Source organism: Herpailurus yagouaroundi, unplaced genomic scaffold, assembly GCF_014898765.1.
Source record: "Herpailurus yagouaroundi ecotype Mexico unplaced genomic scaffold, PumYag 28, whole genome shotgun sequence".
Lineage (NCBI taxonomy): Eukaryota > Metazoa > Chordata > Mammalia > Carnivora > Felidae > Herpailurus > Herpailurus yagouaroundi.
Window position 1 is genome coordinate 127,483,721 of NW_024412376.1, and position 19,713 is coordinate 127,503,433.

The 19,713-nt window shown below is 41.9% G+C and overlaps 1 protein-coding gene across 11 annotated transcripts in view; it reads left to right on the forward strand.

The window, feature by feature from the left end:
* The window catches only part of FRYL (FRY like transcription coactivator), a 274,545-nt gene that overhangs the window by 200,895 nt on the left and 53,937 nt on the right, over positions 1-19,713 (forward strand). For all 11 annotated transcript variants that reach the window (XM_040484078.1, XM_040484071.1, XM_040484087.1 and 8 more), the window contains 10 exons: positions 5,269-5,528; positions 5,890-6,030; positions 8,822-8,990; positions 11,897-11,981; positions 12,546-12,658; positions 13,640-13,790; positions 14,454-14,557; positions 15,732-15,917; positions 17,247-17,451; positions 18,916-19,037. In XM_040484078.1, coding sequence (XP_040340012.1) covers positions 5,269-5,528; positions 5,890-6,030; positions 8,822-8,990; positions 11,897-11,981; positions 12,546-12,658; positions 13,640-13,790; positions 14,454-14,557; positions 15,732-15,917; positions 17,247-17,451; positions 18,916-19,037 — 1,536 coding nt within the window. The remainder of the gene's footprint in view (positions 1-5,268; positions 5,529-5,889; positions 6,031-8,821; positions 8,991-11,896; positions 11,982-12,545; positions 12,659-13,639; positions 13,791-14,453; positions 14,558-15,731; positions 15,918-17,246; positions 17,452-18,915; positions 19,038-19,713) is intronic.

Genomic DNA, 19,713 nt, shown 5'->3' on the forward strand with positions numbered 1-19,713 from the left:
AGAGAGAGAGAGAGAGAGAGAGAGAGAGAGAATGTGAGTGGGGGGAGGGTCAGAGAGAGAGGGAGACACAGAATCCAAAGCAGGCTCTAGGCTCTGAGCTGTCAGCACAGAGCCTGACGTGGAGCTTGAATTCACAAACCACGAGATCATGACCTGAGCTGAAGTTGGATGCTTAACTGACTGAGCCACCCAGGCACCCCAAGCATCAGACTCTTGATTTCATCTCAGGTCATAACCTTGCAATTCCCGGGATTAAGCCCCACAGCAGGCTGCCCGCTGATGGTGCAGAGCCTGCTTGGGATTCTCTCCCTCTTTCTCTGCCCCTCCTCTGCTTGTGTGCATGTGCACCCTTTCTCTCTCTCAAAAACATGAGCTTTAAAGAAAATAATTAAATTAAAATATTTCTTGTGGCACCTGTGTGTGGCTCGGTCAGTTAAGCTTCTGACTCTTGATTTTGGCTCATCTTACGATCTCACAGTTTGTGAGATTGAGCCTTGTGTTGGGCTCTGCACTGATAGCACAGAGTGTGGTTAGAATTCTCTGTATCTGCCCCTCCCCACCTTGCATACACGCACGTTCTTTCTCTCTCCCTCTTTCTCTCTCTCAAAATAAATAAATAAACGTTAAAAAAAAATAAAAATAGGGGTGCCTGGGTGGCTCAGTCAGTTAAGTGACTGACACTTGATTTCGGCTCGGATCGTGATCTCATGGTATGTGAGATTGAGTCCCACATCAGGTTCTGCACTGGCAATATGGAACCTGCTTGGTATTCTGTCTCCCTCTGTGTCTGCCCCTCCTGTGTTCTGTCTCACTCGCTTTCAAAATAAAGAAATAGCTGGGCCTGGGTGGCTCTGTTGGTTAAGTGTCTGACTCTTGGTTTTGGCTCAGGTCATGATCTTATGGTTTCATGAGTTCAAGCCCTGTGTCAGGCTTTGGGCTAGCAGCATGGAGCCTGCTTGGGATTCCCTCTCCCTCTCCCTCTCCCTCTCCCTCTCCCTCTCCCTCTCCCTCTCCCCCTCCCCCTCCCCCTCCCTCTTTCTCTCCCTCTTTCTCTCTCCCCCTCTCTGCCCCTCCCTGACTTGCATTGTCTCTGTTTCTCTCAAAATAAATACATTTTAAAAATTAAAGAAATGGGGGCGCCTGGGTGGCGCAGTCGGTTAAGCGTCCGACTTCAGCCAGGTCATGATCTCGCGGTCCGTGAGTTCGAGCCCCGCGTCGGGCTCTGGGCTGATGGCTCAGAGCCTGGAGCCTGTTTCCGATTCTGTGTCTCCCTCTCTCTCTGCCCCTCCCCCGTTCATGCTCTGTCTCTCTCTGTCCCAAAAATAAACGTTGAAAAAAAAAAATTAAAGAAATATACTTTGAAAATAGAAATAAATAAAAACATTTCTTTGGTAGACACAGAACTTCCTGAGTCTTCTAGTATATAACTTATCTTGTGCATTGGTCTGTCATTAATAATAAAAACGGGCAGAGATAAGGATCCAGGTTTCTTTCTTTAAGGAAAACCTGTAATCATAGGGAAAGGGCCTGCAGTGCCTTAAGCAAAACTGTCGCTTAGGATCCCACATTGCTTTCTGGTTCAATTTCCTTTCCTTGGGGCCAACAACTGTCCCTGCCGCAAGTGTCTAAAACAGAGGGACTATGTGTCAGGCAAGATGTGCTCTCTATCTGGATCTGCCAAGACTCAGCTTTAGGACAATTTTTGTTTAAAATCTAGTTTAACCTTCTGCCCAGTGGACACTATTGCAAGTTCTCCTGTAGTTCTTGAATTTTCACCGAAGAGTTAATTTTAACACCGAACACTTAGCTGGTTTTTCTACTTTTCACTTGTAACAAGATCTTATTTTAGTCTTAGAATTGGACAGGCACCAAAACGGACATCCAGGGGATTAGAAAGTTCTCCTGTGGACCCTTTCTTTCATTTAGTCAAGACATGGTGACCTTCACCTTCTTTGGGCATCTTTCCACAGCCTCCATTTCAGTAGTGGAAATATTCCCCATCCCTCACTGACCTGACTGGGGCGGGGGGGGGGGGGGGGGGGGGGGGGAAACGATTTAAATTCCTGTAACATTCAATCTTAAAGTGGTTTGCCTGTTTGGTTTGTACCGGTAGATGGCAGTGACCGAGCCCTTCCTTTTCTGTAACTCCCGAAGTCCTGACAGCCCTTTCAGGATCAGTGTGCATGGTCATCAGTGCAAAGCAGTGACCGCCATGGCCACTGATGCTGCTGCTGGCCTTCTTCTCAGGGCTCCTACACAGAGAGCAGAACAGTCCAGAGGAGTCTCAGAGCTTCAGAAATGGGTCGGGATGGCAGCTGATACGAGTGTAGACCATGCCCACAGCTCAGTCACCTTGTCCCTTTTCCTTCAGTTCTGTCATCAGACGCCCTTGTCAGTAGGATTGGTTAATTATAACTGCTTTGCTTAAAATGGTTTATTCTAAACCAAAATATAGCCTGTAAACCTACTCAGTGCAGTTTTCACTCTGTTTCCAAGGCAAGATGAGCACAGTGCTTCTTAGGGGTTGTAGAGTACAGCTGTCAATGTAAACTTTGCCCACTTTGAAATTTGAGGGTCCCGCCCCTTCCTCTCTCTGGACCACTTGCGGAAATCTTTAAATGTTGTCCCCTCCCTGGCCCTTCCCACCCTTGCTCTTCCCATCGTTTTCCTCCTATACACCCACTTCTCCTTTATTAATTTTTTTTTCATGTTTATTTATTTTTGAGAGAGACAGAGACAGAAAGCGAGTGGGTTAGGGGCAGAGAGAGAGAGAGAGAGGGAGACACAGAGGCAGAAGCAGGCTCCAGGCTCTGAGCTGCCAGCGCAGAGCCCGACATGGGGCTCGAACTCATGAGTCGCGAGATCATGACCTGAGCCGAAGTCAGACGCTCAACTGACTGAGCCACCCGGGTGCCCCTGTACAGCCGCCTCTAACCCATCTCCTGCCCCTTTACCTTGCCTTGAGTGTCTGCATCCGCTTTTATCATGCCCTCCACCCTCATGCATCTTCATAAATAGCCTTAAGACTCCGTTAGCTTGAGTTTCCTCTTTGTAAACTTATTGAAGGCTTTCCCACTGCTGAATCTAATCACTAGCTTCTGGTCTTCAATCTGTTTGCTACTTTGCCCAGCAATTAATGTTAGTCACCTTCCGTTTTTTAACATTCTGACCTCTCTTGATTTGTAGAAATTTAATATTTCCTAGTTTTCCTTCTACTGTGAGGTATTCCTTTTCTGTCACTTTTGGTGGATTCTTTTCTTCTATCTGAAGTCATCGCGTTCCCAGAGTTCCATCCCAGGCCTCCTTCTCAAGAGACCCTGTCTCCCTGAGGGAGGCCACTGCTGTTGCTGTGGCCCCCGCTTCCACACACACCACCTCTCCCCTAGTCCGACCTCTTCCTTCAACTACTTTGAGAGCTCCAGGGCTTTCATTTCATACCGGAGGCACTAACATTAATGTATTAATAGGAAGGATTATTGTAATTTCTGAATAGTTCTGGTTATAAACCAGAAAGCATGGGACTGAGCACTTGATTGGCACTATTTTGAATGTGCACAGTAATCGCATGAGGCATCTGCTTTTGTCACCCTCTTCTTACACAATAACAAATCGAGGATCAGAGGTTGACAGGTTGGCCCTAGGCCAAGCAGCTTGTTTGTGGTAGAACTGGGATTCAGACCCATGTGTGTGCAGTTCCAGAGCCAAGTTCCAAATCACTACACTTCTGTATTTGCTGCTTTTGTAAAAAATATTTACTTTTGAGAGAGAGAGAGAATCCAAAGCAGGTCCTGCACTGACAGCAGAGAGCCCAATATGGAGCTCGAACTCCATAACTTTGATACAATGACCTGAGCTGAAGTCAGACGCCCACCCTACTGAGCCACCCAGGTGCCCCTATATTTACTCCTTTTAATGAGTAAATAACTACCAAGGCCTGGTGGGCAAAAGGGGGGGCCAAGGAGAAAGAAGATGTTTATTTAAAGTGACTTTTGGAAATTTCGCTGTGTATAAAGGCATATGGGCTTTGGAATCAACCTTGTGTTTGAATCCTTTGGCACTCGATACATTTCTGACTTAGGCAGATTACTTAGACTCTGTCTACCTCACAGATTTATTACCATCATTAAATGAGATGAATGTGAAAGTAACAAGTACATCATAGGAGTCTCCCCTATATAGAACCAAAATATGGAGATTTTTCATGGGTCAGTTTAAAGTAATCTATGTAAAAAGACTGTCTTTTATCTTATAATTACACGTATGTATTTACTGAGGTAAAAAGACATCATAAAATTTACCGTAGGAATCATTTTAGATGTTTATAGTTCAGTAGTGTTTGGTATGTTAACATTGTTGTGAAATTGATCTCTAGAAATTTTTCACCCTGTCGAGCTGAAACTCTATAGCCACTAAAGAACTTCCCTTTTGCCCCTACTCCCTACCTCCTGCTAACCACCATTGTACTTTCTATTTCTATGAAATTGATTATTTTAGATATCGCCTATAAAAAGAATTATTTAGTGTTTGTGTTTTTGTTTCACTTAGCATAATTACCCCAAGGTTCATTCATGTTGTGGCACAACAGAATTCCCTTCTTCTTTAAGGAAGGAATTCTTCCATTGCAAGAATGAATATATATATATATGTGTGTGTGTGTGTGTGTGTGTATGTATGTATGTATGTATATGTATATATGTGTATATATACATAATGTGTATATGTATATGTGTATATGTGTATATATACACATATATGTATATATACATAACACATTTTGTTTATCCATCTACTTGTCAGTGGACATTTGGATTGCTTTCACCTCTTGACTGTTGTGAATAGAACTGCTATGAACGTGGGTATGCAAATATCTCTTTGAGACCCTGCTTTCAGTTCTTTTGGATATGTATACAGAAGTGGGATTGCTGGATAATATGGTAGTTCTAGTTTTAACTTTTCAAGGAGCTGCCATGCTGTTTACCCTAGTGGTCGCACCATTTTACGGTCCCACCAATAATGCATAAGCATTTATATGTCAGAGCCACCAAAAGTATTTTATATAAAAGTAGGATCTGATTTTTGTTAGTTGTTAGTTTTCTTTATGATGTCATTGAGGTGAAATTTATTAACAGGAGAAACAGCACTCATAATTGTTAAAAATAAAATCTTGGCTGCTTCTTCTCGAAGAATGAGTTGTGGACATTAATTACAAATCAGAAGAAACTGAAATGATACCGGTGGTTCCCTCTTTTGGCTTGTTTTTAATTACAGAGATAAGCCAGAGAATTCAGACGGCTCACCCTGCCGGGAGGCAAGTAATGCTACACTACCTGTTACCGTGGATGAACAACATCGAGTTGGTAGATTTAAAACCTTTGCCCACAGCGAGGCGACACAATGAAGAGGAAGACGACTCCTTAAAAGACCGAGAACTCATGGTGACTAGCAGGCGCTGGTTGCGAGGAGAAGGCTGGGGGTCCCCACAAGCCACTGCGATGGTTTTGAACAACCTAATGTACATGACAGCAAAGGTAAAATGGGGCTTGTGTTAGCGGTTGCTGCACAGGATTATTGAGTTAAGAGGAGTAAAAAAGGTTAGAAATAGAGGGAAAGATTAGGCAATCCTGTGATAACCAGATACGCTTTATAAACTCCTTTATTCAAAGCACTTCTCATTAGATGTAAAATAGGTTTTCGGGGGAGGAGACAAAATCATATATGGTTAATGATGTTTATGTTTGTATTTGTTGGAAGAAATGATTGTTCCTCTGGAGTATGGAAAAGATTCAAGCTGTGTATGAAATCATCATTTTCTAATGTTTGGTGCTCTGACAAGTTTGGTGTTTAACAAGCAGTCATCACTGAAGTGTGTGTTGTGTATCCTGCATATAGTATGGTGATGAGCTGGCCTGGTCGGAGGTGGAGAACGTGTGGACCACACTTGCAGATGGCTGGCCAAAAAACCTGAAAATAATTTTGCACTTTCTGATCAGCATTTGCGGAGTGAATAGTGAACCAAGCCTCTTGCCTTACGTATGTATTCAGGTTCATTAAAAAAAAATTGTGCTTAATAATATTTACCTGGTTTCTTATTGTAGCAGAGTGTGGGCAGTAGTAGACCAGCAGAGGCAAAGCAGGGGGCCAAAGTGAGGACCCCGCCAGGAAATAGCGCATGCATTTATTCATTGCTTCATTCAGCCGGTATCATCTAGCCTTTATGACAGGCGATTCAATAATGCATATTGCCAGGTTCTCTTTGAGGTTCCAGGCATTTCAATCCAGTGGGTGGTGGAGATTTTATTCTTTGAACTTTCACCTAATTTATTTAATGAATGGATCAGTAAGTGGATAAAGTACGGTCTTGATAAGGGCTACAAAGGAAAATTGCAGAGTACTGAACGTGAATAACCGGGGAACCGCAGCTCTCTGAGAGGACTGGAGATGATCCTCGAGAGGAAGTGATATTGAAGGGAGACCACAGAATGGGGGATGTTTGCACTTTCTGCTAGGCAGGAGCTGGATACGAGAGCAGAACGGTGAGTGAGAGCTCAGGGCCTATAGAAGGGTGCCGACGGCTTCCAGGAGCAAGGGAAAGCATAATGCGAGAGAGGCGATGAAGAATGTCACAGTGTTTACCTCCTAGAGGGGAAAGCTCTGCAGAACAGCTCTGCAGAATGTTGCTGTAAAAGTTCTTCCAGGTCCTACTTTACACAAACCATTTCCTAGCTTTGCTCCGCCTGACATCTCCCGAGTTCACTTGGTTACTGAAAGCATTCTTAAGGCATGCCACAGGATTGCCGTTCATCGAGAAACACTCAGAGAAGGGTGGGTGTGTGGTAGAAGGTTACAGGGTCTCACGTATCTCTCTGAGCTCGTCTCCTCATGTTCTCCCCCAGACCCCCTGCCCCAGGCCCTGCTGACACCCTTGCTGCCCTGCTCTCTGGCACTCCCACCTTGGGGCCTCTGCACTTTCCCTACGTAGCCACATTGCTCACTCCCTCACCTCCTTCAAGTCTTTCCTTAGATGTCCATTCTCATTGAGGCCCTTGCTGGTCATCCTGTCCAAGACTGCAGATGCCCTGTCCCGACCCCTACTCTCTTTTTCCTTTCCCTGCTTGCTTGATTTTCCCAGCACTTCCCATCATCAAACATATATTTTACCTACTTGCCTCATTGCTTTTGCCTCCATCAGTCCAGTAGATTCTCCTCAAGAGCAGGAATTCTGTCTGTGTGGTTCATTGCTGTCTTCCCAGAGCCTGGAACAGTGCCTGGCACATAGACGCCACCCATAAATTGGATGGATGAATGAGTGAATTGGGCTGGAAGAAGAAACAGGCATGAAGTTATAACTCCCAAGAAGCCAAGATGAAATTCAGGGGATAACCGTTTGCCAGAAACTTAAAAGGAACTTTTTGATGACAATGATAATTTCTTAATTATCTCTTCTTAATCACTTATTATAGACCAGGCAGGGTACAGGCACCTCATCGACATTGTTTCATTTAATTCTCAGAATAGATCTGAGTTTGCTAAGATTACTGCAGTTTTACATGTGAATAAAACAGGGCACAGAGAAGAGTCACTTCCCCAATGCCACACAGCCATTTAGCTCTGTCACTTAGTAGAGTGGATTCCAACCCAGATCTGTTTGTGAAAGGTTGGGAAAGCTTTGCGGAGAAGGCAGTGGAGTCGGGGCGGGGCTGGGGCTTGAAGACTTGGCTGGATTGAGGGAGTTCCTTACAGTCAGACGGGTTAAAGGCACAGGGGCAGGAGGGCACCTGGCAGGGTCTGAGGTGACTGAACCCGGGAACAGAGAATTAGCAAATAGAGCAGGTTGGAGAGATACAGAGCTGTGTGTAAGTCAATGGGTAATCATTATAAGATTCTGGTATGATATAATAAAACACGTTTTAAGATTTGCCCCCGGGCTCCTGTGAATCAGAGTTTCTCAGTTGTCTGTGTGCAGATGAATCACCGGGGCGTCTAGTTCTGACTTGGAGGGTGGGGCCTGAGACTCTGTATTTCTAGCAGCTCCCAAGGATGATGCCCGTGCCGGCGGACCACACGTTTTGAGTTGCAAGGGTTGAAGTACAAAGGGAAAAAGAGACAGGCCAATCAGTTAGTGAGCGATTCAGTAATGCATATTGCCAACACGCAGAACTTATGTGACTCATACTCTGTGCTTTCACTTATGTAACTCATACTCTGTGCTAGGCATATTTAAAATGCTTCATTAAATCTTACGTAATCCTAACAAGCTATATGAAGTGGGTGCTCCTGTCCCCGTTTTGCAGAAGAGAAAATTGAGAGTAGCTGTCCGATCGCATAGCTAGTATGTGTCTACACTGCAGTCCAGGCTGTGCGGTCTGGAGTCTGGTTCTAGTGGATCACTACTCTGTACTGCAGGGTTAGATAGGGAGCATAGGAAAAGCAGAATAAAAACTCCATTCTGGGTCTGAAGTCTGACTGACTGAAAATAACAGGAAATTTGGGATGATATTATTAATTGCAGTCTTTCCATTAAAAAGAAACTGATTTACAGAAAAGCAATTAGGTTTTTCTTTTCTTAAAAAAAAAATAGTGGAGTCATAGATACGGTGGGAACCATTAAACAATATCCAGTCATAAGTATAACACTGGGCCGGGAGGGGGGACTGTGTTTAGAAAGCTGACTAATGCCCTATTGCTGATTGATGTTCAGATTTAAGTTGTGCTTATTCACCTACTATTTAAAGTCGAACTTATCTGTTAAAATGTGTTTCAAGACCAATTTGTGAAATAAAACTTTGGCTTTTTCTTCTCCACACAATTTCTTTTGTGACAGGTGAAGAAAGTTATTGTCTATTTAGGTAGAGACAAAACGATGCAGCTGCTGGAGGAGCTGGTGCGGGAACTGCAGCTGACAGACCCCGTCAGCTCGGGGGTCACTCACATGGATAACCCCCCGTATTACCGCATCACTTCCAGCTGCAAAATCCCTTCTGTCACCTCAGGTGAGAAGCCACTTGAAACTGGTAACTTGGTCTCAAAAGAGAAGCTCGACATAATTGTTCACCCCTAGCAAGCATTTGCCTTAAACATCATTGAGAAAATAACAGCGCCCCCGTCGGGCTGCACGCTGGGCATGAAGCCTGCTTAGGATTTCCTCTCTCTCCCTCCCTCTCTCTGTCTCTCTCTGTCTCTCTCTCTCTCTCTCTCTCTCTCTTTTTCTCCCTCTGCCCACCCCCCCCACTTGCTGTCTCTAAAATTAAGAAAAAAAACAAAAAAACAAAATGCAAACATGAGTCATGTATGGTAATTAACTTGACAAGACTTTGTAAATCTTCATATGAGTGATGAAGTTTGACAGTGTGAAAATTCTTAATATTACAGAGGGAAACGTATTTACATATATATTTGGAACTGGAATATAGATACAACGAGCATTTTTTTTAAGTTTATTTATTTATTTTGAGACAGAGAGAGAGAGAGAGAGAGAGAGACTGAACAAGCAGGGGAGGGACAGAAAGAGAGGGAGAGGGAGAATCCCAAACAGGCTCCACGTTGTCAGCACAGAGCCCAGTGCAGGGCTCGATCTCATGAACCACGAAATCATGACCTGAGACAAAACCGTGAGTCAGATGCTTAACCAACTGAGCCACCCAGGCACACCCTCCCCTTCTACAACAAGCATTTTTTAATGAATATAATCAGTGTGTTAAATATAGAAAATGCTTACTTGTTGAATTACTCTGTAATTTCATATTATAATTATTTCGGCATATATAATACAGTCACGTAAGTGATATATATATATATATATATATATATACACACACACACACACACACATATATATACATACACACACACACGTATAGTTATTATAATATTTTAAGTTGAAGAAACTGTGTCCCTGAGGGAATAACTTCCATTAAAACCAATATAATACTGGGACTATTTTAAATTACATTTCCATGAAATTATTTGTCACTCGGTTTGTATTCAATGTTTCTGTCATGTTAATAACATCTGTATAATTACAAATCTTTTATAGTTTATTTTCTGGCATCTATTTTCATCTCTTAGCTCTTTTAGCTCTTTTTGTTCTACTTTCTAAGGGATTTCTTTTTTTTTTTTTTCAACGTTTTTATTTATTTTTGGGACAGAGAGAGACAGAGCATGAACAGGGGAGGGGCAGAGAGAGAGGGAGACACAGAATCAGAAACAGGCTCCAGGCTCCGAGCCATCAGCCCAGAGCCTGACGCGGGGCTCGAACTCACGGACCGCGAGATCGTGACCTGGCTGAAGTCGGACGCTTAACCGACTGCGCCACCCAGGCGCCCCGCTCTAAGGGATTTCTAATAACACTTCCATTGAAAGCTTCTAATATTTTTAATTCTGAAGAGTTTATTCTTTAGTTTTTTGTTTCGTTTTTTTTTTTTAGGAACGCCTTATTCATGTTTCATGGTTGGACTGTCTTCCTTATCTGATGAAGTTTTCTTCTCCCAGCAAAAGTTCCTATTGTTCTGTTTTGATTTGTCTTAGTAAAAGCTTTTCTCAAAAGTCTACCAATTCTAGATCTGTCTTTTGATAAAGAGTGGAATATTAAAAAGTTGATTGGGGGGCACCTGGGTGGCTGAGTCCGTTGAGCATTTGACTTCGGCTCAGGTCATGATCTCACAGTTCACGGGTTCAAGCCCCATGTTGGGCTCTGTGCTGAGCCTTCTTCTGATTCTGTGTCTCCTTCTCTCTCTGCCCCTCCCTTGCTCATGCTCTCTCTCTCTCTCAAAAATAATAAACATTAAAAAAAAATTTTTTTAAGTTGATTGGATATTTTGTAGGTATACATGGAACTTATTGACTTTGTCATTTGTTGTATGATGATTTCATTGATGTAAGTGTCTATAGGTCTCTTCTCTTGGATGACTAATCAGATTCCCCAGACAAAACTCTACTAGTCATCTGCCTAAAGGAGAGGGTGTAGAGCTGTCTGTGTATGTGTGTACAAATACATTAATCCATAGATAACACACACACATACACACAGCATAGTCTTTAAGCCTTCTGGTAGCCCCATGGGGTGAGAAGATTTCAAGGGGATACAATCTCAAATTTTAGGATGTATATTTTCACTCAATTCCCCTATTCTCAATAAAGTTCTTATTCTTTCAGCTGTAATTATGTGCCCTAGTCCAGAAATCTTTGATTTACTCTTATCAGAAAAGATTTCTGGAAGTGTAGAGAGAGAGCCACCCTGTTACAAGAGGAAGGGGTATAGATTTTGGGGACCAAAACCTCTGAAATAGATTTTCAACCAAGCCTGCCGTTTTAGCAACACCTTCAGAGTACTCCCAGAGATACTCAAAGCTATGAATTCCTGAACCTTTTGGAGGTTCAACAGCATAGATATGGAAGCTTCTTGGTTTACCCCATGACCGGCTTAAGATTCAGCTTTCTTAAAGCTTAATTACTTCTTGTCCATTTGTTTTCAACCATCCAAAATTTTGTTGCTGCTGTCTCCTTTCCTTCTTGGTTGTTATGAGTACATTCCTTTTTATTAAAAAAAATGTTTTTTAATGTTTATTTTTGAGAGAGAGGGAGAGACACAGAGTGAGAGTGGGGGAGGGGCAGAGAGAGGCGGGGGGAGACACAGAATCCAAAGCAGGCTTCAGGCTTTGTGCTGTCAGCACACAGCCCAGTGCGGGGCTCAAACCCATGGACTGGGAGATCATGACCTGAGCCGAAGTCAGATGCTCAACTGACTGAACCACCCAACTGCCCCAAGTACATTCCTTTATAAAAATCACGTTGCTCTCATTTTAGTGGAGTTTTAACATCTGTAATTTTGAAATCTTTTGTTCTTACTGAGTTATCCCAGGCTTTAAGTTCACAGATACTGTTTTATTTCTGATTGCAGGAACTACTTCCAGTAGCAATACAATGGTAGCTCCCATAGATGGCAATCCCGATAATAAGCCCATAAAAGAGAATATTGAAGAGAGGTAAGTACCCCTTTGTTCTTCATTAGCCTTTCGGTTTGACAGAGCCTGATTATCAGAATAAATGATAACTTCTGCATTGGCATGTATATTTCATAGAATGTATATTTCAAAATTCTAGTGAAGAAATACATTTCCATTTTGGAAATTTTCCACATTGCCTATTTCATCATTAAAATGCTGACTTGCTAGATTCTTTTATGCGCTCTAACAGATGAATAGGTAGAGTATGTTCTCTCTTTTTGTGTTGTTTACAGTTTTAGACTTTCCTACATGGCTATTCACTCTGCCTATCTTCTTTATAAAATAGGCTTTATCAGAACATTACTACCCCATTTAAGAAAAATCTTCAGGTAGAAATAATTGACTTTAAATCTTAAGCTTTTGAACTGTAAGATGGAAATTAACGTGTGTGTGTGTGTGTGTGTGTGTGTGTGTGTGTGTCTCATAGTAAACTTTTGTTAATAGTTGATGTACTGTGTTCTTTTTTAAACGTAGAAAGTGAAACCGAAAGTACAAATACCATTTTTCCATGAACTGTGACTAACTCCATGATCATTCCCATAGCTATGTGCACCTAGACATCTACAGTGGACTAAACAGTCACTTAAATCGTCAACATCACAGACTAGAATCTCGATACAGTAGCAGCTCTGGAGGATCTTATGAAGAAGAAAAAAGTAATAAGTTCCAAATGTTTTTTATAACTACAATGGCAAGGTGTATTATTAATATATTAATTTTAGTAAATATATATTTTTCTGACAAATTGTTTTTAAGAAGTGTTTAACTGCCACTAGTGGTGTTCCAGCATAACCTGAAATGTCCTGATTTTGAGGAGAAGCACGAATGGGGGAAATTTGTTTTAAAAGCACAGGGTCCCTATAGACGAGTCAACAGGAACATAAGAATTGGTTCTCAAGAAGCATCATAGACACTGACTACAGCCTGCTTTTTTTTTTTTTTTTTTGCTTTTTTTTTTAATAGGTTGGCTCTTTTTCTGTGAATTTATGTTTTACTGAAAAGTTCTCCCTTGCAGTTAATGGTAAAGTGAATATCTACCCAAGTCTCACTAGAACACTGAGGTAGAGTGGAGTAGAAGGGCAAAAGCCTTCAGACTGGGTAGTTGCACCTGAAGGTGATCTGGTCCAATCTCCTCGTTTTGCACATGATGGAACTGAGGTCCAGAGAGGTTAAGTGACTTACCCACGTCACACAGAATTCACATCTCCCGATGCCGTTTTTCACTGCACCCTGCAGCCCCACTGCGGTAGAGCAGATTTCCTTTTAAGATGGGTTTGTGTTGGCCCTGTCTCAGAAAATTTAGAGTTGAGTAACTTACCAGAAGGCCCTGGTGACAAGGCAGCTTGACCTATAATGTGGTTTCATGGCTTGGACGTGAACTCTGAAATCTCATGAAGCGCTAGTATAGTTTTGCTTTGATAGAAAGGATAGAGCCCGAATGGATACCTCTTTCCGTCTCTGATTTGCTTAGTGTGATAGTGTTTGTGCACAGGTCTTCCTAGCAAACCTATGTCCGAAGAGTGGGAAGTTATTTTGTATCACTTTCCAATGCTGTAAATCGTTGGTGTCTTACTAGCGTTTGCGTATGTTGGCAGAAAAGAGATGGTGTAGAAAATGAGATCATTTTATTTTGATAGGTGATTCAATGCCACTTTATTCTAATTGGCGACTGAAAGTGATGGAGCATAATCAAGGAGAGCCACTACCCTTCCCACCAGCTGGAGGCTGCTGGTCACCACTGGTGGATTACTTGCCTGAAACGTCATCACCTGGATTACCTCTTCACAGGTGGACTACAGCATCATTCCTATTTCATACGAGCCAAATCGCTGCTTAATACTTTCAGCTTTCTTTATGCTATCTGACAACACAGAATAAAAGCCACTTCTCTCTTGACATGCTACAACAAATCAGATCCATGTGTTTAGATTTCGAGAAGTCTCAACACTCAGACCTCTGTTTACCATTAATACTGTTAAATCTACGTCTGCTGCTGCTTTTCTGGGTGTCTGGCATAGTTACTTGACCTTTCTGGGACCCAGTTACTTCCTCTGAAAAATATCTCGCAGTACTAGAGGCACTGTTGTTTGGAGTTGCGTTAAACTGAATTTTACTTAGCAGAATCACAGTAGAATAGTTACGGCATTCTTTCAAAATGTATTAATGTAACCAACACATACTGAACACCTACTATGTGGCAAGCAGTGTGCTAGGTGTCAGGGTTGAAGATGAAGAAAATGTGGCCCTTGCCTTTGGGGAGCCCTTAGCAGGTAATGTTTTTTTCTAGAACCATCGCTTAACAGTTTCTTCAGCTATATTTCTTTTCCTCTTTTTTTCTTGAGAAGTTGTATTTGTCCATAAAATGCAATATTAAAGGCTGCAAGTAACTGGCATGAGATTCGCTCCAGGTTTACTCTGCTGCGACATTAACAGGCGTCTCGTTTGTCACAGGTGTAACATAGCTGTGATCCTTTTGACGGATCTGATCATTGACCACAGTGTGAAGGTGGAATGGGGAAGCTACCTCCATCTTCTTCTTCATGCAATTTTTATAGGTAATTAACGCTGGTTCTGACTCAACATGACGTTATATTTCTGTGACAATTTAAAGGCAGTCTGGTTTTTTGGTATTTCTATTAACCGTTGTTTGGTATGGAACTCCCATGACACTTTTTACGGGCATTCTCATGGTCTAATAGGGAGTCAGTCCTCGCCTCTCTTGTAACCACAAACAGGTCTTCGCGTTCCCGTTGTTGTCCTGTCGTCCCTCCACTGCTCACAAGCACAGTTACCGTCTAGCAGGAAAAGTTCGGCACCCACAGCAAGAGTAAAGTTAACTTACCTCTCAGACTGGAAATTTGCAGAGTAAAAGGAAAATTAAAATGGGGTCCAAGTATTTCTCAAAAGAATGGGATTGTGGACCGTCTGATTATTACAGCTGAAAGTCCACTGTGCCCTCAGTAGCAGTGGACTTTGAGCTGTAATAATCAGACGGTCCACAATAGGGACCATCTGTGGGATCCACCACAATACTTTTCATGCTTGTAGGATTGGCTTCCTGAAGAAAGTCAAGGTAGTCATCTTACCTGAAGTTTTCCTGATGTGCACATTTATTACTTCGATGTTTCAGTAATCAAACATCCACTGACTTTTCATTGTGCGCTAGGCACAAAAAATGCTTGCCTTTAAAAAAAAGTCATTTACATTGAGTATTCTGTCACAGAGTAATAATTTCTAGTAGGTTACTAAGTTTTAGACACAAGATGCATTGAAAACTTGTCTTGATTCCCCCTGCTAACTGTAAGACAATAGGCTATTGTTACAAACTCCAGGCCAATAAGAATTACCGTGTGGTACATCATCTTGTACAAAATATTTTCTGTATTTTCTGCTTTTCTTTAAAATATGCATTTGGGAGGTGCCTGGGTGGCTCAGTCAATTAAGCTTCCGACTTCAGCTCAGGTCGTGATCTCCAGCCCGTGAGTTTGAGCCTCACATTGGGCTGTATGCTGACCGCTCCGAGCCTGGAGCCTGCTTCGGATTCTGTGTCTCCCTCTCTCTCTGCCCCAACCCCCTGCTGGCACTCTGTCTCTCTTTCTCTCTCTCCCTCTTTCTCCGTCTCTCAAAAATAAATAAAACATTTTAAAAAATAAAATAAAGTATGCACTTGAAGGTAAGGGTACCTGTGATTTCTCTTCACTGACGATGATTTCCAACTGTCGTTCTCAGGGTCTGACCACTGCCACCCCGAGGTGTATGAGCACTGTAAGCGCCTGCTCCTGCACCTGCTAATAGTCACGGGACCCAGCAGTAACATCCGCGCTGTTGCCTCTGTCCTGCTCAGGAACAGGGAGTTTAACGAGCCCAGGGCGCTCACGGTCAAACAGACCGCACACTTAGATTACACTTGCACAGGTATTTGCTTTAAACATCCAGTTTGACAATGGAATCATGCTTCATTCATTTGGAAACTATAACAGAGAAAGTCAACTAAATAAAAGTTGAAAGGCTTTAAGTGTAGTTTTATGATTTTAAGTACCATTTACATCATTAACTGGTAAAAGAATTAAACTCGGAGTATTTGAGTCTGTATCACCTGTAAGGGTCTTTCTTTGTCATGAGAATTTTAAGTTCTCAACATGCAGGTTGAGGATCAGTGAAACAGTGCTTCGCTTACGGAGCACAGTTACCGAGAAGATGTTGAACCTGTATTACATTCCTCGTGCTCTCAAGATCTGAGAAATGAACAAAGCGAGACATTAACATTTTATTGTTCATTTGATTATGTTTACTGTCTTTAAAATGTTAGGCATTTTTAAGTCTAGTAAATTCCAAATTATACATTTGGAAGTAATGCGGTCCAAATTAATGAGACTTTAATATAAAAGTTATTTCACTATTGGTGTCATTTTTTTTTAATTTACTTTGCAAGTTCTATTTTCTTCTTTCCTAATAGCCCTAACTTACTTATCCATTTGTCTGTATCATCAGGTTAATAATAGATGACCTAGAAAATAATTGTTTTTAAAAAATGAAATAAAATTACATTTCTTACTAATCATGTAATGTCAGATACAGGGTTAATGTTCTTTAGTGAAAACCCTGTGGTTAGTAAGAAAACAATTATTAGGAAACATTGCACCTTTTAAAATGTGGCTAAAATATGAATAAAGTTTACTGTCTCTTTTATGTTAAAACATCTTTTTAAAAATTCCATAGTTGGTTTTTGTTGTTTGTTCTTAAGGCTTCTTTTGCCATTTTGTGACTATAGGCATTCGTAATAAAAAGAATTTAATAATTGACATAATATAAATATTACAAAGACTTTAAAATTGTCTTTCTTCAGGTAAAATGAAGTGGAAAGTGTAGAATCCTTTCCATAAGAAAAATCAGTTCACATTGTGGAAAAGACTGACTTAATACACATTGAGGCAATGTGCCGAAATATTAGGAAAGTGCCACTTTCAACTTTCTTCAGCAGATGGCAGCAAAAGACTTCACAGCAAACCCAAATAGCTAAGTTTTAATAATAGGCTGTGGGAGACAATGTTTGCCCCCCAAACTCACTTGATGGAATTTGGTGCTTATGAGGTTCCCGCAGAAGGAGTGCTGATTTGTATCAGCTGACAGCAACAGATTCCCTGATGTGTCCCACATAACCTGTAAGGAAGGATAGTTTGACGCTTTCAATAGTGTATGAGATCCTTTCATGTCTGGGTATTGACGGCCATCTTTCTTTTACAGCGGGCGTTAGTGATTTTATACCTGATTACCAGCCCTCCCCTATGACTGACTCAGGGCTTAGCTCAAGTTCTACCTCTTCTAGTATCAGCTTAGGAAATAACAGCGCTGCCATTTCCCATCTACACACCACTCTCCTCAATGAGGTCGACATCTCCGTAGAGCAGGATGGAAAAGTCAAAACCCTCATGGAATTCATTACCTCAAGGTAACGTTACAGCTCTCAACATTCTGGCAACATACCTGTGTTAAGTCATTCTTTTTTGTCAGCTACAGTGAACCCTGTTTTTGATTTCTGGTGTGCCACTGATTGGGAATACACACGTTTGTATTGGGTGTAGAAACTTAGAAACTTGGATGCCTCCAAAGACTTTCTCCTGTTGTGCTCACACAGTTATACTGGAGGAGGGCCTCAAGTGTGTCTGGATACCAAGTACCCAAAGAGAATACAGTCTTACCTGAATACATATTCCACTTCCATTAGGTACATTATCAGTCAGTTGTCAAATATTTATTTATGATCGCCTGCTCTTTGCAAGGCACAAGTATAGAAGAAATGGATGGGGAGAAAGAAGGGGGGCTGGTGTCGCACAGCAAGAGAGCGAAACCATCAGGGGCTTGAGAAATAAAGTATTGGAAATGGCGAGTAACCCAGTCTGACTGTAATGCTGAGGGGAAAGTTTCTGGACAAGAAAACTTTGTAGTCCAGGGAGAAGTCAAACTGGAGGGCTCTGAGGCCTCAGCCATAGGCTACAGATCTTTCAAGAAAGCAGACGTTATTGAAAATCCTGGAGCGGGGCGCCTGGGTGGCGCAGTCGGTTAAGCGTCCGACTTCAGCCAGGTCACGATCTCATGGTCCGTGAGTTCGAGCCCCGCGTCAGGCTCTGGGCTGATGGCTCAGAGCCTGGAGCCTGTTTCCGATTCTGTGTCTCCCTCTCTCTCTGCCCCTCCCCCGTTCATGCTCTGTCTCTCTCTGTCCCAAAAAATAAATAAACGTTAAAAAAAAAAAAAAGAAAAAAAAGAAAATCCTGGAGCTGGATAGGAAGGGTGAGAAGCACAATTAAAGAAATAGGTTGAGAAAATCAGTCTCGGAGCAATGAATGGGATGAATTAGAGCTGTCAGATACTGGTGGCTACGTGACCACAAAGGAGGTTTTCAGGACACTTTGGGCCTGAGGTGATATGGGGTTGAACCCTTACTAACCAAGGCGGCAGCCTTGAGAATGCAAAGATGGTTTAAAGAAAGAGTCAACAGGAAACCGTTCTCTCTTAAACTTATGCTGGATCTTCAGCTAGTAAATTATTTCCTTCGCATTGCAATCTAAATACATTCTAGCCTCTCCAAATTATACTGCTGTGACCTATGACACATAAGCAGTTCCCAGTGCTCTTCTCACTTTGTAAAAGTCTGTCATCCTTTCCTACCACCTCTGAGAGAGTCTAACTGTAATGATGGAAGACTGAAATCGCATGTAGCCTGGATCTTCCTCTCCTTGCCGTAGACCATCACATGCTCAAGTACGTAAATAGTAGTCGACTGTGCGACATGCTGCTATTTGGCTTAGCCCACTACTGTCCTTTCTTATGGCAAATGCACATCTAATGTAACTGTGAGTAAAACCGTTAATGTAAGTTGAAAACCACGGGCATTATGTCTGTTCTCTGTTTTCAGAAAAAGAGGGCCCCTTTGGAACCATGAGGATGTTTCTGCCAAGAATCCTAACATCAAGAGTGCTGAGCAGTTAACTACATTTTTGAAACATGTGGTTTCTGTTTTTAAGCAGTCAAGCTCAGGTATCTTTCATTAAACAGTTCAGATAGTACTTTCAATGAGACTTTTTCATGTGATGCGAAAACTTCTGGTCATGTGTAGCAATGAGTTGACAGTTGAGAAGTCTAAAGTGAAAAGTTTTAGACAGGTCTTCTTTTTGAAGTTATTAGTGATGATGGATAGCTTTTGATTAAAGGAAAATTAAGTTATTCCTTGGAAAATTAAGTTACTCCTTAAAAAATAAGAAAGCCACTTGTGACATTCCAGGGTGCTTCATTTTGTGTGTGGTGGCATAATAAAGTTACAGGGCAGTTGTGTATTATGAAACGATTACATTAAAGGAACATAGATGGAGAGGACAAACTTGAATTCTTTTTTATACAGTCGGCGGCTTCTGTGATCTGAAATCAACACATTCTGAAAGTTACTGTAAAAAAACCGTATCTGTCTAAAGTAGTGGTTCTCGACTAGAGGTGATTTTGCCCCTCGCTTCATGTTTTCTCTCTCCTTCTGCTCCTCTCCCCCACTCATGCCCTCTCTCAAATAAAATAAATACTTTTTTTTTTTTTTTTAAAGATTACAAAACAAGTAAGTAAAATGCAAATGGAGTTTAATGGAAAGAAAAAACATTGCCATAAAGCCTGAGTGCCTGCCCGGTTTGCCAGGCACTGTGCTGGGCACCGGGTTTAAAATGGTTAG